Source organism: Elaeis guineensis, chromosome 10, assembly GCF_000442705.2.
Source record: "Elaeis guineensis isolate ETL-2024a chromosome 10, EG11, whole genome shotgun sequence".
NCBI classification, from domain to species: domain Eukaryota; kingdom Viridiplantae; phylum Streptophyta; class Magnoliopsida; order Arecales; family Arecaceae; genus Elaeis; species Elaeis guineensis.
The window spans coordinates 39,769,977-39,787,475 of record NC_026002.2 but is presented as its reverse complement, the minus strand read 5'-3'; the positions used below and the strand labels follow the sequence as shown (position 1 = coordinate 39,787,475).

Genomic DNA, 17,499 nt, shown 5'->3' with positions numbered 1-17,499 from the left:
GCTAAACGGCTCCAGAAAAGGTCTAAGACCCTTCTGCGGAGTAGCATCCTAAGCCAACACTGAAGGTCGCTACTGTGGCCCTATAGATATGGTGGCAAAAATTTTCAATACCCCTATGCCAAATGAGGGAGTAACTTGACGCACTCCCCTCTGGCACACTTCACACTTCTTTCAGACAGATATTGACTGTGTGAGGATGTAGAACAACCACACCAAGTGGAAGCGAGCGATGATGGTGCTCCGGCAACCACGAGAGCGACATCTTGGGAAAGCGATCAGATGGTTTTGGCTTCAAGTGATAGAGGACTTCATTGATAGAGGAGTCGTGCCCAAGCATCTCTAACTACCCCACTAGCCATGGAACATGTGTTGCTGGGGGGGGCCCAAAGATGGTGCCATCAGAGATCAAGGTACCAGACACCTCTTTCAGTGTGTCATCACTATTGTAAAGGCACCCAACATTAAATGCCTAAGGGGCATGGCCCACTAGCACACAAATCTAGTTCCAATGGGAAGAGGACAAGAGAGAAAAGGCAAAAAGAGAGCGAAAGGAAGATGTTTGGTACAACTCCAGGTAAGATAGGGTACTCGGATACTCATGTGAATACCAACCATTAGATCGGCGAACCAACCTCTCAAAGGCACCCTGGTTTAGATACCGCAACTTCTGGACATTAGTGGGTAGAGCCCCGAAGATGGAGATCAGATTTGTGTCGAGACTCAAACCTACGATTTTCTAGAAGAGCCTAATTCTTTAAAGGTTCGTCCAAAGATGGAGATCGGATGTGCGCCGAAGTCCTGAAATTGTGATCTCCTAAGAAAGACCTAACCACCTTAAAGGCCTACCTGATGATAGAGATTAGATGTCTGATGAAGCCTATAAAATAATAATGTGCATTCTGCGGCGCAGCAACACCAATGAAAAGAAAAAGAGTTAGAATAAAACCATGGAAGGGGTATGCATGACAAAAGTTCCCTCTTCATTCATTAAATATTTACAAAAAATGATGCCGGAAAGGCATCAAACAAAAAAAGAAAGAAGAGGAAGACAGCCGAATGGAGACCTAGTCCTCGTCTAAAGAGAAGGCTCCCACCTCCTCATCATTGTTCCTGAGGCAGAGGCAGTGCAGATCCAGTTGTGGTATCATGTACTTCATGTGAGCCTTATAGTTCTCAAATTCCTGAATGAAACCAACAGTAGAGGCGTCGATGAGCTCCCCCTTAATAGCCTCTGAGGTCTTGTACTCCACTATGCAATAGAGTTTGATCTCGATGAAGGCCTCCGCAGAGGTCCCTTGGCCGACCGCCCTGTTGGGGTGGATGGAACTCTTCCCAACTCTTCATGTGGGCGGCGGCCTGGGAGGAGATGGTGCTCGGCCAACAGTGAAAGGCCCCAAAGATGCAGCCCTCACCCTCTTGAGCCAGGGCTTGCCCCTTAGGAGGGCCGTCTCCTTCTTTGCTGCTTCCTTCACCAATTGTGGCATTGACTCCATCGTAACAAGGGGTAGGAGAGCAAGGAAGACTTCCCTGATGAATGCATCTAACGTTGGGGAAATGATCTATTTATATAGGTTTCAAGCAATGTGTGCCCAACCCACCAGCAATTGGAACGTGCCACGCATCCAATACAGAAGTGCTGATTGCTGAAAGCAATTAATTGCACCCTATCATTACCAAGAAGTAGCTGGTGAAATGCTTTGTGACCCGCCTTAATCCACCACATGGCAACCTAGTATTGGCTTGGGACAAATCCCTAGTTTATTCCCTCAAAAAATCTCACTTGCCATTATGGCGGATGAGGTTACAAGGTGCCTCACGGATGAACGATTAGGATCCCAATAAATAGACCCGCTAACCAAGACAACACCTACCACTTGAACTCTTTGGATATATCCGAAAAAAAAAAAACCTTAGGTCCATCCAAATGAAGTCTTCAGATCGAGCGGATATCAGTTGAAGCAATAGTAACCCACATCGAAGGACCTCTAGGGGCCAACATCTTGAAGTTTGGAAGGACGCCCGTCGACCTTGAAGCCTCATCCCGAAGACGAGAGAGCCAAAGCTCGTTGGATTGTGATATCAATGGATGAGGTATGACAGACAACTCAACAGTAGAAGTCCGCATCACTGCAAGCTCTAATGAGCTTTCAGATCCATGAGCATCCAACGACTACGATCGTCGGCCGAAAAGCCCTCTCGACAATCGTCTGACGTAGGTCATCGACGAAGTCTTACGATAGCAAGGAAGCTTGCTTCAGTATGAAGCCTTTGAGATCCTTTCAGTGATCTATTTCTTAGTACGAAATGCTTCGAACTGGGTAGTGGGGCACAAGTGTTGGATCGTCTTTTGTTTGTCTGATGATGTGTTCGACATACACGGAGATGCGGCGAGCATGTGGCATCATGACCTGGCAACCTAGGCTGTGTGATCTGAACGATGTCACACAAAACCTCAAAAAGCTCCATGGACCTCGGCTCCCATCTGACCACTCAAGGGAGATCGGCAGCTCGGTGAGCTCCACATCGTTAGGCAACCACCGATCTCACTTAATCTCCACTCCAATCCTCCATGGGCCATATCGAAGCTCCGAAAGGCCTCTGATGCACAGGACATTCCGATCTAATAGCCGACGGTGTTAGCAGCTTTTTTCTACTCATGAAAGACTGGTTCCATCAGAACCGATTGATACACACTACTCTGGCCCCTCTGATGGCCACTTCTCCAGTGGGTGGTAACCTATTAGCTGACAAACCTCTCCTCATAAAGGGGGCCCAAATCGATGCTACAAAGGCCCCATCTGGATCATTCTGATTTTGATTCGAACTCCCACTACCCTCTTCCTCTTATGTTCTCTCCTTTCTGAGATTCTACTGACACCATCGGAGGATCCCCCACTGGAGAACCTCCCATCTTCTTCTATGATGTGTGAGTACTTCTTTTATAGGTCCCGAAGGTCTTGGCCTGCATTCGATCACTCCAATGTGGCATGAAGAGTTAGAACTGTCCCACCACATCGGCTGATCTCGAGGAGGAACAGCAACACAAATATCAACATTGATGAAATAATTTGCTTAATCGATTAAGAAATCGTCCATTTCATCCATGTCAATCCATCAAACTATGCGCTTGTCTGCTATATCATCTTAGTCTAATGTACAGTGTAACGCATGATCAGGACATGAGTTGAGACGCCAAGCGGACTCATATCACGGGATATTTGAACCCAAGTGGGGCCTACATTCTGGGAGAGGATGTGGTGTACCGAACGGAAGCCAGGTGGGCCCACAAAGTTTATCAAAACTTATATTCTCAGTAGCACAGCACCAAAGAAATGTTTTGAGTACCGTCGTTAGAAGTATTATTAGCAACCATAAGCATAGTTTAAGTGTTAATTAACTCCCAGGGTTCCCTTCCCCTCCCCTCTTTCCTTTGTCTTTTCTTTTGTCCTTTCGCTTCTTTTTGACTTTCCGACTCCATTTCATAATATAACACAGCCATTAGATCCGCGAAGGGACTCATCCTTATCAACTTGGAATTTTTTTTTTTATTTAACTTATCAACTTGGGATTGATTTAGTACTACAGATCACAGTGACGACATGATGGCATAACCTTTACCGAGACCAATCATCTAATCATGGAATAATTTTTTGCTAAAACGACACATTCATTGGTAAGAAGATAATTAGTGTGCCCTAATAGGGCACCAAGTTCCTCCAATCGTCAACACATATGGGTATCAGGTATCCAAGAAGTTTTGGTTGATAAAATAAAAGGAATGGTTTGAGAGTGAAGGAAACAATATGTAGTCGTATTAAAGCTTGATCATCTTCTTTTTGTTAGATAAACAACATAAAAAAATGGATTCCACAATAAAGTTCAGAAAAAAGATTATTCATATTTCTCAATAGTGAAGCAAATTGAAATTAGAGTACATAAAAGAGCTTTCACAAAGCTTCTCTCACTATACATTAAAAGTTTCATAGCTAATTTTATCCCTCAAAAAAAAAGAACAAAATTCTCATAGCTGGCAGTACCTTTCAAATTACCTCTAGTCTTAGAAAAGCTTGTCCTGATCAACGCTAAACACATCATCAAACTCAAATGAGATTGTGTTAATTTCCATATCTAAACAACTATTAGAAGAGTGCATGTCAGACGTAGCATCGCATTGATCCAATGCAATCCCCATGTATTGTGCCATCGGCGCAGACCATTCGAATGTTTCGATGTCTGGCAGCATGAGAAATTCTAAGGAAGAGCTTCTTGGAGTTGGATCGCTTGGCGCTTCTTCATCAGTCTCTTGCTTTAGTACCGAGAAGCAGGAAGAGTTGAGGGGGATTTCATTTTGATTATCTGCAGTGGTTTCTGATCCAAAGCTAATGATAGAAGATGGTCTCTGAGGGGAAGGTGGGAGAAGATGGGGAGATATGGTAGGATCTCTGCAGGTGTGCTCTCCCATGTAAGTGATCACATATATGGAGGGATCATCCTCTGATTGCTGGACTTGTCTTGTGGCTTGACAGTCTTGGTCATATTTGTGAGTGCATCTAAAGTAGCTCCTGCAAGATATCAATCAATTTAGACTTTCAGTTCTTCCTCTGAACATCATACATCTCATCAAGTTCAAAATATGATCTAGGTTTGTTAGATTTGTCAATTTTCAATATATCTTTCTTTGATAGAAAGCCATGCAAGAGAAGGATGGAAGGTTTGGTAGGGCCTTTACAGAACAAATTTCTTATGTGAGATTTCACTTGAGGGAAAAGCTAAGTGCACAAAAATAATATATGGGATATGAAAATATGTCTACAAGATTTGCCCAAGATTATTGCTGGTGTGGGTCCTTGAGATACCCTCCTTGGAGAAAAAATCATTTAACTAGTTCACTCATCTAGGTGGTGATTCATCACATTTACTTGCTCCCATGGTCCCCATCTCTTATGGTCCCATGGAATCAAGTTAAAAACTTTGCTTTAACATAAGGCTTCTCTTTTTGCTTCCTTTCATTCTCTTGATGAAATTGCTTGGAGCTCAACTCCTCATGTTGCTGCTTAGATGTGAAACAATTGCATCCAACCCACCAGTTAGCAAGATTTTTTTTTTAAAAAAAAAATAGAAAAACCATCAATTAGCAAGTTATCTGTGGGCTAATTGCTTTTGTGGCACCAACAAAGATCAATCAGTGAAGGACGGCTTCCATTGCACATCAAACTATTGGATGGATGCTGCTTGTCAACATCTAGATTGCTTGGCACCACTGATGTTGCTATCCAAGTCTCATTTCATGTGGAATTAAGCACACCTTGTGATGACTAATACCAATATAACAACTATATATAAGCTTAATTAGCCTTTTTTTATGAAATTAAGAGCAAGTAATAGTGTCAAAGGGAAAAGTACCTTGGATCAAAACCAATCAAGATATATCCACAATCCAAGTAGCTCAGAGAAAGAAAACAAGCAATAAGCCTCAGGGAAAGTGACTCAATTTACCTTTGTCCAGATGCATGACAATAACCTTTGGCTTTAAGCATGTTTTTATGGTAGCAAAAAAGTAAGTCATATGAGCATCAGTACCGAAAAGAGGGCGGCGGATGGGGTCTTTAAAACAGATCTAAGGTACATACGCTACAATTGGAAATTGGTACTGGATTGCACCCAACCTACTTCTGACCTAAATTTGTAGCTGATAAACTTTGCAAATGAGAAAGGTGAACTGTCTGTGATTAAGTCCATTACCATGGGTATAATTACAATTTTTTAAACAGGAAATCATCTTAAATATGGAATTATTTAGATAAAGAAACAACGGAAAAGGTGGTACCTTGGATACTTAGAATTAAAGATATCTTTCTGTCCATATTTTCGCCATGTACGACCATCTTCCATCGTCTCTGATAAGATTCTTGTAGATGAATAGAGATTAGCCCTGCAGGTCAAGAAACATATATAATTATGCATTCTTATCCATTTAATACATGAAAAAAAAAAAAAAAAAAAGAAACTACCATATACCAAAAAGGGCCTCGTAATTGCATGATACTCCGGCTAAAATTCCACAAGTTCTAATAGAAAATTCTTGTCTCATGCTACCCTTAAATTTGGTATATGAGCAAAAGGAAAGAATGATATATAAATGAGGGGTTAAGAAGAGGGTACCTTCTCCTATAACCAGTTCTTGGACTTGATTGGATCTTCCTCTTCTTACTTGAATTCTGGCTTTCTTGCTCTTCAGAGCAAGGAGTGGTTGCCTGATCTACAGGGGCCTCTGGTGCCTTGCCAGAGTTCAAGATAGTGAATGCTCTAGAGAAGGATCCCAAAATTTCTTCAATAAAGAGCTCAACCATGGAGTTCTTTGCGTGATCCTCTGATGAAAAGGACTCTTGCAATAGGATCTTGAGCTTGGTTGCCGATTCTTGCCCTTTCATCAACTCTCCAGTCAACTTCTTTCGATCTATGGAAGAATTCTCTTGCTCCAAGTATTCCATACTGTCACCCTCACGCTTCCTCAAATCTTCTTTGCTTTCTCTGGTTGGGGAGGGGGGAGGGGAGAGGTTGGTCTCGTTTTATGTGGGGAAAAAGATGTGCACTGAAAGAAATGGGCCAAAAAAACGAAGGAAGCAACATGGAAGAAGGAACCCCCAAGCGACCAAACTGATGATGTCATCGGATGATGTATGCTGATAACGTCATCGCATCTAGTCACTCCAGCAGCTTCGCTGGTGCCAGCTGTCTGTGTTTCGACGAAATAATGCAGGGCGAGTACAATTCGAGCAAATTATAGTGTGCCCCAATGTCTTTTGGATCAGCCAATCATGAAGATGAATGAGACTGGCACGAAAAAAATGAGGTGATTCGCATGATGTACGGCTGTGGATGCATGGCTATATATGATGTAGAATATAATTTTTTTTTTTTATTTCGAGATGCTGCAGTTTTTTTATTTTGAAATGATAAGAAAATGTGTGGCAGTTTTGATATAGTGGCTTCTGTGGTGAGAACAATGTCTTTTTCATTTGGACATGGGAACAATGTCTTTTCCACTGGACTGCCCTTCCAATTTGTTGTAAAAATACTCACAAAGCCAATGGAACAAAGATGTAATAGTGTCATCAGAGTTAATGATCCTAATCTGCATGCTGGATTAATTAAACTTCTGGCTTCAAGTGATGAGTGATCGCATATGTGAGGTTCGATCGATGAGTGCTCGCATCATGGGTGTGATCTTACATTAATTTATTGAGGGCAATTTGAGTAATTCAATGATGGTCTTCAACACTGAATGTGCCAAGCCAAGATGATTAATTCAAGAAGAGACATCATCATGTGGATAAAAACTCATCTCGATGCAACGAAGCCGGGCCATGTGACTGTTCCATTTAGATTAAAGAACTAATGACATTGAACAAGCCAAGATGAGATTAGTTATCTACGTTTGACCAATATTTTAAAAACTTCTAATTGTACTGTAAGCAGGCATTATTAGATGATATTATTAATAGAGAAGTGCATGATACATGGTGTCCATAGGCACATGTTAACCCTTTTAATTTTTCAATTCTTCGATCATAAGCTATGTACGGTAGGATATTCTACTTGGTCATGTTGTGGCATCACCTTCTTATAAACTCTTCATCACCTGTCCCTTCTTTGATGGAATAATTAATCTAGCTAGTACTTGAATGTGCCGCCTGCACCAGTTACGTATGAACTGCTCTTCCTTAATTGGGCAAAGCTTTCATTTCCCAAATATCAGCAGCTGGTATTTCATAGGGTTATTGCTGCTGTGGGCATATTGGAATTTTTTTTAAAATATTTTTTTAATATTTATTTCTAAATCTATCTCCCTTTCCCTCTTATTTTTGAAAATATGGTATTTGAATTGAGTTAGCACGGACGTGACGAAACCGCATGTTAAATATGTAATTTTGGACTTGAAACTGCATGTTCGACATATAATTTCAAATGACGTAGCTTGCCATAATAAAAAAAATTTAAAATTTAAATTTAAATTTAAATTTAAATTTAAAACTGCAATCGTATGTTGAATATGCGGTTTCAATTTTTATTCAAAATAAAATTGCATCTTCAAAATGTGGTTTCATCCCCCCCCTCCTTTTTTTTCCATTCCCAGGGGCGCATCCCCTTTTCTTTCGTTTCCGGCTTCATACCAAGGGATAAGCAGGGGGTGTCAGTGGGGGCTCCATCGGGACTGAGGAGGGAAAGGGGAGTGCAAGCGACCAGGGCAATGGCCAGCAGCGGAGGCAATAGGGTGTAGCACAAGAGGGTGTAGGGTGCGAGCATAGGGGCTGGGAGAGCGTGGAGGGGTTTGGGGTGGGGGGACGGTGCTTGCGTTTGCATGGAGCGGCAGGGCAGGGTGGGGGCTCCATTGGGGTCAGGGAGGAAGGGGGTGGGAGTGCAGGGCGGCGGGGGGAGTGGGGTGTAGTGTGGGAAAGTGTGGGGTGCGGGCGCAGGGGCCGAGAGAGATGCGGTGCGGACAGGCAACCATGCCAGTGGGGAGGTCCGGACATGGGGAGTGGAGGGGAGGGTGCGAAGGAGCGACGATCAGGCAGTGGTGCTGTGGGTCACACCAAGGGGTTGGGTGCGGGTTGGCTGCGGGCAGAAGAATGCGGAAGATGTGTTTTTGGGGGGGTGTGGAGTGTTAGAAGGGACAAACGAATGAAAAAAAAAATTATTTGATTTGTAATAATAATAATTATTAGATTAGTAATAAAATATTATTATTTTATTAATAATTAAATATTATTAGTTGATTAGTAATAAAAAATTATTATTTGATTAGTAATAAAATATAATTATTTTATTCATAATAAAATATTATTATTCGATTAATAATTAAATATTATTATTTGATGTGCCTAAAATAGTCAAAAATTTAAAATTTAAATTTATTTTTGAATTTTAAAATAAAATCGCATGCTGAATATATGATTTCACTAAAATCGCATGTTCAAGATGTGATTTTATTTCTTTTTTTTTCATTCTTGCATTTCTTTTTTTTTTCATTCTTGGCTTCGTACCAAGGGACAAGTGGGGGGTGTGAGTGCGGGCTTTGAAGAAAAAAATCGTTTGATCTGATCGAATCATCAGGATGCATCTAAAAAATTTTTTTATTTTATTAATTTATCTTTTATAAATTATCTGAATCGTGAAAGAATAGGGATCAAAATCTTCTGAAAAACTCGAATTCGATGCCTTGCGAGATCTGAATGCACAGATCCTCCACTTCGCATGTACGTCAGGCTCTGTAGAAAAGAGAGATGATCTTCTTTGCATTTATCTTTAGAAGAGAAACAAGGATGGTGGAGATTTAAGCTCGCAACAGGGGTGCCTCAGATGGAACTCTTCCACGTGAAGAAGAAGTCTTCACACCAAGGAACACGCCAAGAAAGAATAACATGCGCCCTCCTCTCTTAATTTTCTCATGGAAGTTATTCCCTTGTTTTATTTTGTCGCACACCACAAAACAACCATAAACATCGGTTCTTAGTTCTCCCCTTTAATAGATGATGCCCTTATCTGATTATGTCCCAAAGGAGTTAGGACTCCTAACCAAGTAGGAAACCATATAGAGAAAGGAGAGTGCGCCAATCCTTGCGTGAACTTTCTTCACGCATGTACTAAATAAAAAATAGAAATAAATCAGTGCTTCACCTCTCCTTTGGTCAGCCCCTAAGTGAGAGAAATTCAGGTATTTAGGACTCTATGGATCCTATTCAATTTAGATCTAATCTGAGTCCAATTTGAATCTGATTCGAATCAGATTCGAACCAAACTCGAAAAGATTGTTAATCCTAATCTAATTAGGATTCTGGTCCAAATCTAATTTAAATTTTTAACTTAATTAAGTATAATTAAATCAGATCTAATATGAAATTAGTTAGCACGTAAATTCAATCTCTCATAAATTTTTTGGATCATTGATCAGATCATCATCATCCCCAAAATTAAACCTGAACCTTATGTCTAGTGCTAGCTAGACATAGTCAACTGCTTAATCCCGTATGATCTCTAGCTTAATTTTTAATTAAGCTAATCTATTTGTTCAATCAAGTCATGTACTTTCAAATTGAACATATAGACACTAGGTCATTCTTTCCTACTTTATCTGACTTTGTGTATGACTCTATAGGTTTGAACACTAAGCTAGTAGCACAGGAACTATTTTCTATACTAATTAAAGTTACCATCTAGTAATAGATTTTGATGTCAGAATAGATCGAATGTTTGCAAGATAACACTCAAGAATCTAAAAATATGATTACCGCATAATTCATCCCTTTGATCTAAAATGCTTAGGATGACTTAGGATTTAACTGTCAACTCTGGATTAGTCATCCATATTGTATTTCAATCTTTTTCAAATCCTATGACCTATCATATGGATTGTCTCATTCGAGGTCTTACTCAATTGAAATACAGTAATGCATCAACTCCTGAAATACGAAGGGATCAATCACATCTTGATCCATACTCAGACTTCGCAAGTACTTGATTATACCTAGTAGCCTTCCGTCACTGCATTAGAAATGCAGATAGTCCGGCACCAAAGCACATGAGTTGCTTGCAAATCATCATGGTGATCTCAGATTGGAGGGACATTTATGCCCATATTCTTCGTGAGTAGTCCTTGATAGCAGAGCGCTCCGCAGGTGAGTCATTTGTTCGGTGACGATGTACTCCTACATCTTATCTGTATGCCATATCGTATCTCTATACTCCTTGGTTAAGAGTACAACCAACCTATATAGCACACAACGACTTACACTCGATAAATATCATCATCCTTTAATGACATATTATTTGATCGTGAATAATTTTAAGAACTATTCAATAAATCATTCTTTATCGATTGTCATATAGTTCTAAGGACTTTATCACAACATAAGAGTTCTAACAAGGAAGATGTATACCTTGTGATGAAAAAAATTAAATAATTTTTATTAATTCATAATTTATAAATAAATTATAAAGAGTATAATTATCCAAACGATTGACTTTAGGACATATTTTCTAACAATTTTTACTTGGACTAAAGCCAATCGGTATAGTATCTAATACCCATCTTTCATTTAAGTTCGTTGAACTCTTTGATTCTGAGGGCTTTGGTAAATGGGTCAGTCAAAATTTTCTTTTCATCAATCTTTTGAAGGTCGACATCATCTCGATTCACAACCTCTTGTACAAGGAGATAGCAATGCAGAACATGCTTAATTCTCTGATGGGACTACTATTCATTAGCCTGAGCTATGACTCCAGTGCAGTCAATATAGCATGACTGAACCATCAATAGAGGGTACCACTCCATGCTCGCTGATGAACTTTCATAATCAGACTACTTTCTTTGCGGCATCGAATGCCGCAATATCTCTACCTCGCATCAGCTACGATATGCTGCTTGAAACTTTTTCAACAGATCGCTGCTTCATTTAGGATAAACACAATCTGACATATTTTTGTCATCATCATGATCTGACTAAAATTGAAATCAGTATATCCCATAAGTTTCAAATCAGTGTCACCATCAATGAGCCATTGGTCCTTGGTATTTCTCAAATACTTAAGGATTGTTCTTATAACCTACTAATGATTCTTTTTCAGATCAGACTGGTACTTACTCACTATCCTTAGTGAGTATACCACATCCGACCTCGTATATGTCATGACATATATGATAGATTCTACTATCGAAGCTTATGGGATTCTACACATACACTCTCTTTTGAGAAGTTGTCGAACAATCCTTCTTAGAGAGAGTAATTCTACGACCTATCGAAAGATAGTCTTTTATAAAATTCCTCATGCTAAACCATTTTAGCACAAAGTCGATATACGTGGATTAGGACAATCCAAGTAGCCTCTTAGATCTATTCTTATAGATCTTTATCCCTAGAATGTAGGATGCTTCTTCTAAATCTTTTATAGAGAACTACGATGATAGTCACAGCTTTATACTTTACAAAATAGGAATGTCATTTTCTATCAACAGTATGTCATCCACATACAGTACAAGAAAGATGACTACAAAACCAATAGCCCACTTATATATGCAGGGTTCTTCTTCGTTTCTAATAAAGCTATATATTTTGATCTTATCAAAATGCATGTTCCAACTCTAAAAGTATTACCACAAGAGAAAACGTCTCATCATAGTCAATACTATGACATTGACAATATCTCTTGATAACCAAACGGACTTTATAGGTCTCTACCTTTCCATCTGTGTTTCTTTTTTTTTTGAAAATCTATTTACATCCTATGGGCTTTATCCCTTCGGATGGATCAACTAGTGTCCATACACCAATGATCTTCATGGACTCCATCTCAAATTTTATGGCATCAAGCTATTTATCAGAGTTGAAAATGTAGGCGATCAGATCCTCATCATTCTCATCTAGTTTAATAGGATCACCATTCAAACCAAAAAATCATAGTATCTGTCCAGCTAACATGGTACTCTACTAGATCTCTTTAAAGGTACCTCAACAATGGGCTCTGAATTTGATCTAATCAAATCTGATTCTATATTTTCATTTATCTGTGTCGGTTCTTCTATCTGTCGAACTTCATCAAGCTCAACTTTAGTAACTTTAGTTCCTTCCCCAAGAATTTTTTTTTCAAAAAGAATGCTTTTTTACTGATGAACACCTTTTATTCTTCAGCATGGTAGAAGTAGTATGTCCTAGACTCCTTAGGATATTCTACAATTAAGCACTTATCGGATCGAAATCTAAGCTTATCGATCTGTAAATATTTCACCTAAACCAAACAACTCCAAATCTTAAGGTAAGAGGGTATCAGTCTACGTCCAGTTCATATCTCATATGGAGTTTTTATGACCAATTTGTTCGAAACATTATTTAGAACATAGCGCACAGTCTCAAGAGCATAACCCCAAAAGAAATCGACAGACTCGCAAACTCCATCATAGATCGAACCATGTCCAATAGAGTTCGATTTCTTCTTTCAAACACCTCATTATATTATGGTATCCTAGAAGGGATCCATTGTGAGAGAATTTTATTCTCTTTTAGATATGTTAAAAACTCATTGGAAGGTATTCACTTCCTCAGTTTGATTAAAGAATTTTAATTCTCTTTTCAGTCTATTTTTCTACTTTATTATAGAATCGTTTGAATATTTCAAATAATTCGGACTGGTGCTTCATAAGGTAGATGTACCCATACCTCAATAAACTATCAGTGAATGTAATGAAGTAGTAATACCCTCTTCTGGTGCCTATGTTCATGGGTGCATATACATCAGCATATACTAGACTCAGAATATCACTAGCTCATTCGATATTTTCAATAAAGGATGACTTGATCATTTTTCCAATAAGATAAGACTCACAGATCGGCAATGATTCACAATCATTGATGTTGAAGATTTTCTCTTTAGTTAATTTATTTATCTTATTTTTATTTATATGACCGAGCCTACAATGTCAAAGATAGGCATATGTGACATTATCTATTCAAGGATGTTTGTTCGATGTGTACATTATACTAACAGACGGTGATAAAATTTAAAGGCCACCTTTTAATTATCTACGTATAATCATGACACCATTCATAATAATATCACAAAAAAAATTTTATTGAAAAATTATAACCATCCTCGATCAAAAGGTCTATAAAAATAATATTCATAAGAAAAGATGGACAATAATGACAATCATCTAAAATAATAATATTTGAATTGAAAACAAACTAAACTTTTTCTATAGCTAGAATTGAAACAGCTCTTCCATCTCCAACATTCAGAAATCGTTCACTCTTCTCAAATTTTCTACTAATCTGAAGTCCCTATAATGAATTGTAGATATGAATTGAACTTTCAGTATCCAATATCCAGATAGTAGCATCACAGTCAAAAAAATTATAAGATGTTATCATATAAGTACTTTGTCTAGCAATCCTTTATGAATTTCTCTTCCTAGGTCTATTTGGATCAAGTGAAGCTAGATATAAAGGATAATTTCTCTTCCAATGCCCCAGCTTCTTGTAAAAAAAATATTCTGTCTGACTTTGATTTGCCTTAGACTGATTAGATCGATTGGGCTTGAAAGCCCTAGCATGATATCACTGCACTATACTTATCTTTTCTCTCTCAAAGGATCGATAACCTATTGGAAACAAATCTTTAAGCATGCCAAGAGACTTGTTCAACATTTAAAGTATTTTTTTGGCTGAGCATTATCAAATTTACAACTAAATTCGTCACTCATAGTAGCTCTCGTTATGCAACGTACTGTCGTACAATTGTTGAATCACTTCTGATAAATGTCTCTAACCATCGCATCAGCATTAGAAGCTGATACTTCAGGTGCAGGATCCGTAATTACATATAGGATCCTTTTGTGCTCAAAAACCATTATCGACTTTCGATATCAATTATCAAAATTTGATCCTATAAGCTTATCACTATCCAACAGTGAGTGAAGTGATAAATTACTTGCCATTACTAAAGACTTATTAGTATATGAATTATTTAATCTTAAAGACTTGGACTTTAGTCTAAAGGTCCTCTCACTATTTTATATGAATTAGTAGCCTCTATCTTTAATTCAAAAAATTATCTTAATTTCTTAGTGGATATTAGAATCCACATAGATTACACACGAGTCTGATTATGGCCGGCCAACCCATGTGCATCTATGGATAGATTCTTACTCAATTATTTTTTTAAATAATTTTTAGTAATTAATTTTGTCCTAGGTTTTATTTCAATAAGCTAGGATCTTTACTAAAATACTGGTTAGGTTCAACTATTAACATGACCATACTCAGCCCATCTAACCAACCAATGATCAGGTCCAACTATGGTCGGCCAACCTGACCATCCATTAAAGAGACATAACTGAGTTGCATATAATGAATGATAATTCTAATATCCAACTAAACACCAGGCTTATGGGTCTGCAATGCTTACCTAGACTATTGGACCTAATATCATCCTCCTTAACGGGAGACTATGATCTAGTTATCCCCATAACTATCTCATTTTAAGGATCTAATAATTTAGAAGCTTTGATTTAATGATTTGAGAATATATTGACCGATGAGTCTTAAATCTTTCCACTGACTTCATCAAGTTACAAAAAAGACTAGACAAGCTGGTCTATTGGATTGGCGAGTCTAACTCCTCACACTGACTTCATCAAGTCATGAAGAGGACTAGAGACAAGCTGATCCAAAGGCATCTAAATCAGTCCAATTGATTTAATGATTTGATAATGAGAGAAGAGATCGACTAGCAGTCAAAAGTTCTCCCACTAACTTTATCAAGTTATTGAATTGGACTAAAGATAAGTCTGATCAGAGATACCTAAATTAGTCACACTGATTTACCTTAATGGCATAAGTCAACTCGAATCAATCAGTGACCTAATCAAAACATAATCTAGCAAATTGGTCAGGTAAGTGAGATCAGTGGGAGGGTCCGCCTCAGTTTGCTTTAGACACCATCGAAATAGCCAGATAAACAGAATGCCAATTAAAAACCATCAGTCATATTTTCAAGTAATATTGTCAAACTTATTTTAGACATCAATTGATCGATTAGTTTCGATTCGATTAACCAAAAGACTTAGACTAAACTATGAAGCCACGATCTGGTCTATTTGGTATAGTCAAAAATATAGACTTGATCAAGCTACAACTTTGAGGTTAATCTAAAAAAATTTTGATCTAATCTAATTCAATTTTTGATTAGATTTAATCAAGTTCTTTAATTAATCTATTTCTACTTTTAACCCTAGGTCTAATCCAGTTAGAAGATCTGATTCATGTTAACCCATTGTCCATCGATTTATAAGGTATCTTAAGACCTTCAATTCTTAAATCTAGATTACTTAATTTCAAATTAAGTATGTGAAATGTATATTTTTAGTTTGTAGAACTATTCTATTAAGATTTCAAGTGAAGCATATTATATATTTCAAAAATTCAGATCTTAAAATCTAATTTTTAGATCTTTATTTTATAATTAAACATGTATCAATTTGATCTAAATCTCATATATACATCACATGTATCATAGCAATATTCAGATCAATTCAAATTACATCATATGTAACATACGATTCAGATCTTAAAATAATTTTTATATCTAAATTTATTTTATTAAAATTATAATTAATCATGAATCATTTTAGATTTAATCTAAATATATTTATGATTAAAATAATTTTAAAATTTTTTTCACTGTTATTCTTCATGAGACTTGATCACAGTGATACTCTTACTCGTCATAAGAGAACCCATAGAATAGGCAAGAGAGGGACTTAATTTCTATTTTCTCTTTTGACTGGACAGTCTGGTGATCATCTCAATTAGAATACTTGACTACTAAGATCAAAAATCTAATTTCTAAATCCAATGACATCTACATATGCAATGAACAAGATTTAGGCATGCACTAATACGAATATGATCATATCATTCATATTTTACATCTAATCTAATTTAATCAATGTATCATATACATTATTTCAGATCTGAAATTAAAATTATACAGCATATAAAACATTCAATTCAAATCAGAAATCATATAGAAAAATAATTCAAATACATACATAAATGCATGAAAATAAAATTCTGGTTAGACCTGATTTGATATTGTACAGAATTTTACCTAAAATCAGATCTGAAAATCTGTCAAAACAGATTTGATTCAGATTTCGATAAAGTCTAACTTTCAATCTAAAATCATATCATAAAAATTTTATTAAAATAGATTTAAAATAAATTTTAATTGGATTATTATTCCAGCAAAAATTTGCACCAAAAAAATTATGTTATAACAAATTTATAACAAACCATCATCAATCATTAATTAGGTTCTTAAAATCTAATCAAAACCATATTAGATAATTTTTAATTAATAGGTCTAAATCAGATTTAATATCTAACATAAAAATCTAATCATATACAATATGTAAAAATATCAAAAAAATTAATCTATGCATCCATGTATCAATCTGGCTCTGATAGCAGTTGAAGAAAAAAATTATCCGATCTGATCGGATTGTCAGGATGTATCTAAAATTTTTTTTTATTCTATTAATTTATAATTTTTATAAATTATCTGAATCACAGTGGAATAAAGATCAAACTCTCCTGGAGAACTTGAATTCGATGCCTCGCGAGGTCTGAATGCACAGACCCTCTACTTTACGTACACGTCAAGCTTCGTAGAAAAGAGGGATGATCTTCTTTGCATTAATCTTTAAAAGGGAAGCAAGGATGGTGGAGATCTAATCTCGCAACAAAGGGTGCCTTAGATGGAACTCTTCCATGTGAAGAAGAAGTCTTCACGCCAAAGAACACACCAAGAAAGAATAGCATGCACCCTCCTCTCTTAATTTTCTCAGGGTAGTTATTTCCTTGTTTTATTTTGTCACACACCCCAAAAGATGATGCCCTTATCTGATTATGTCCCAAAGAAGTTAGGACTCCTAACCAAGTAGGA

At 37.2% G+C, this 17,499-nt stretch overlaps 1 protein-coding gene across 1 annotated transcript; it reads right to left on the bottom strand.

Annotated features, from left to right (window-relative positions):
* Nucleotides 1–3,873: 3,873 nt before the first annotated feature.
* On the bottom strand, nucleotides 3,874–6,579 carry LOC105052308 (WRKY DNA-binding transcription factor 70). The gene is made up of 3 exons (XM_010933078.3): nucleotides 6,163–6,579; nucleotides 5,828–5,932; nucleotides 3,874–4,562 (listed from the first exon to the last, which is right to left on the bottom strand). The coding sequence occupies exons 1-3, from the start codon at nucleotides 6,489–6,491 to the stop codon at nucleotides 4,058–4,060; spliced, it is 939 nt and encodes a 312-aa protein (XP_010931380.1). The 5' UTR covers nucleotides 6,492–6,579; the 3' UTR covers nucleotides 3,874–4,057.
* Nucleotides 6,580–17,499: the final 10,920 nt, after the last annotated feature.

Excerpts from the sequence above, each read along its gene's own strand:
- LOC105052308 (XM_010933078.3), bottom strand. The coding sequence starts at position 6,491 with ATGGAATACTTGGAGCAAGAGAATTCTTCCATAGATCGAAAGAAGTTG. Across the intron at positions 5,933-6,162 it reads AGAACTGGTTATAGGAGAAG|GGCTAATCTCTATTCATCTA; the intron begins GTACCCTCTTCT and ends CTTGACCTGCAG. Across the intron at positions 4,563-5,827 it reads TTTAATTCTAAGTATCCAAG|GAGCTACTTTAGATGCACTC; the intron begins GTACCACCTTTT and ends GATATCTTGCAG.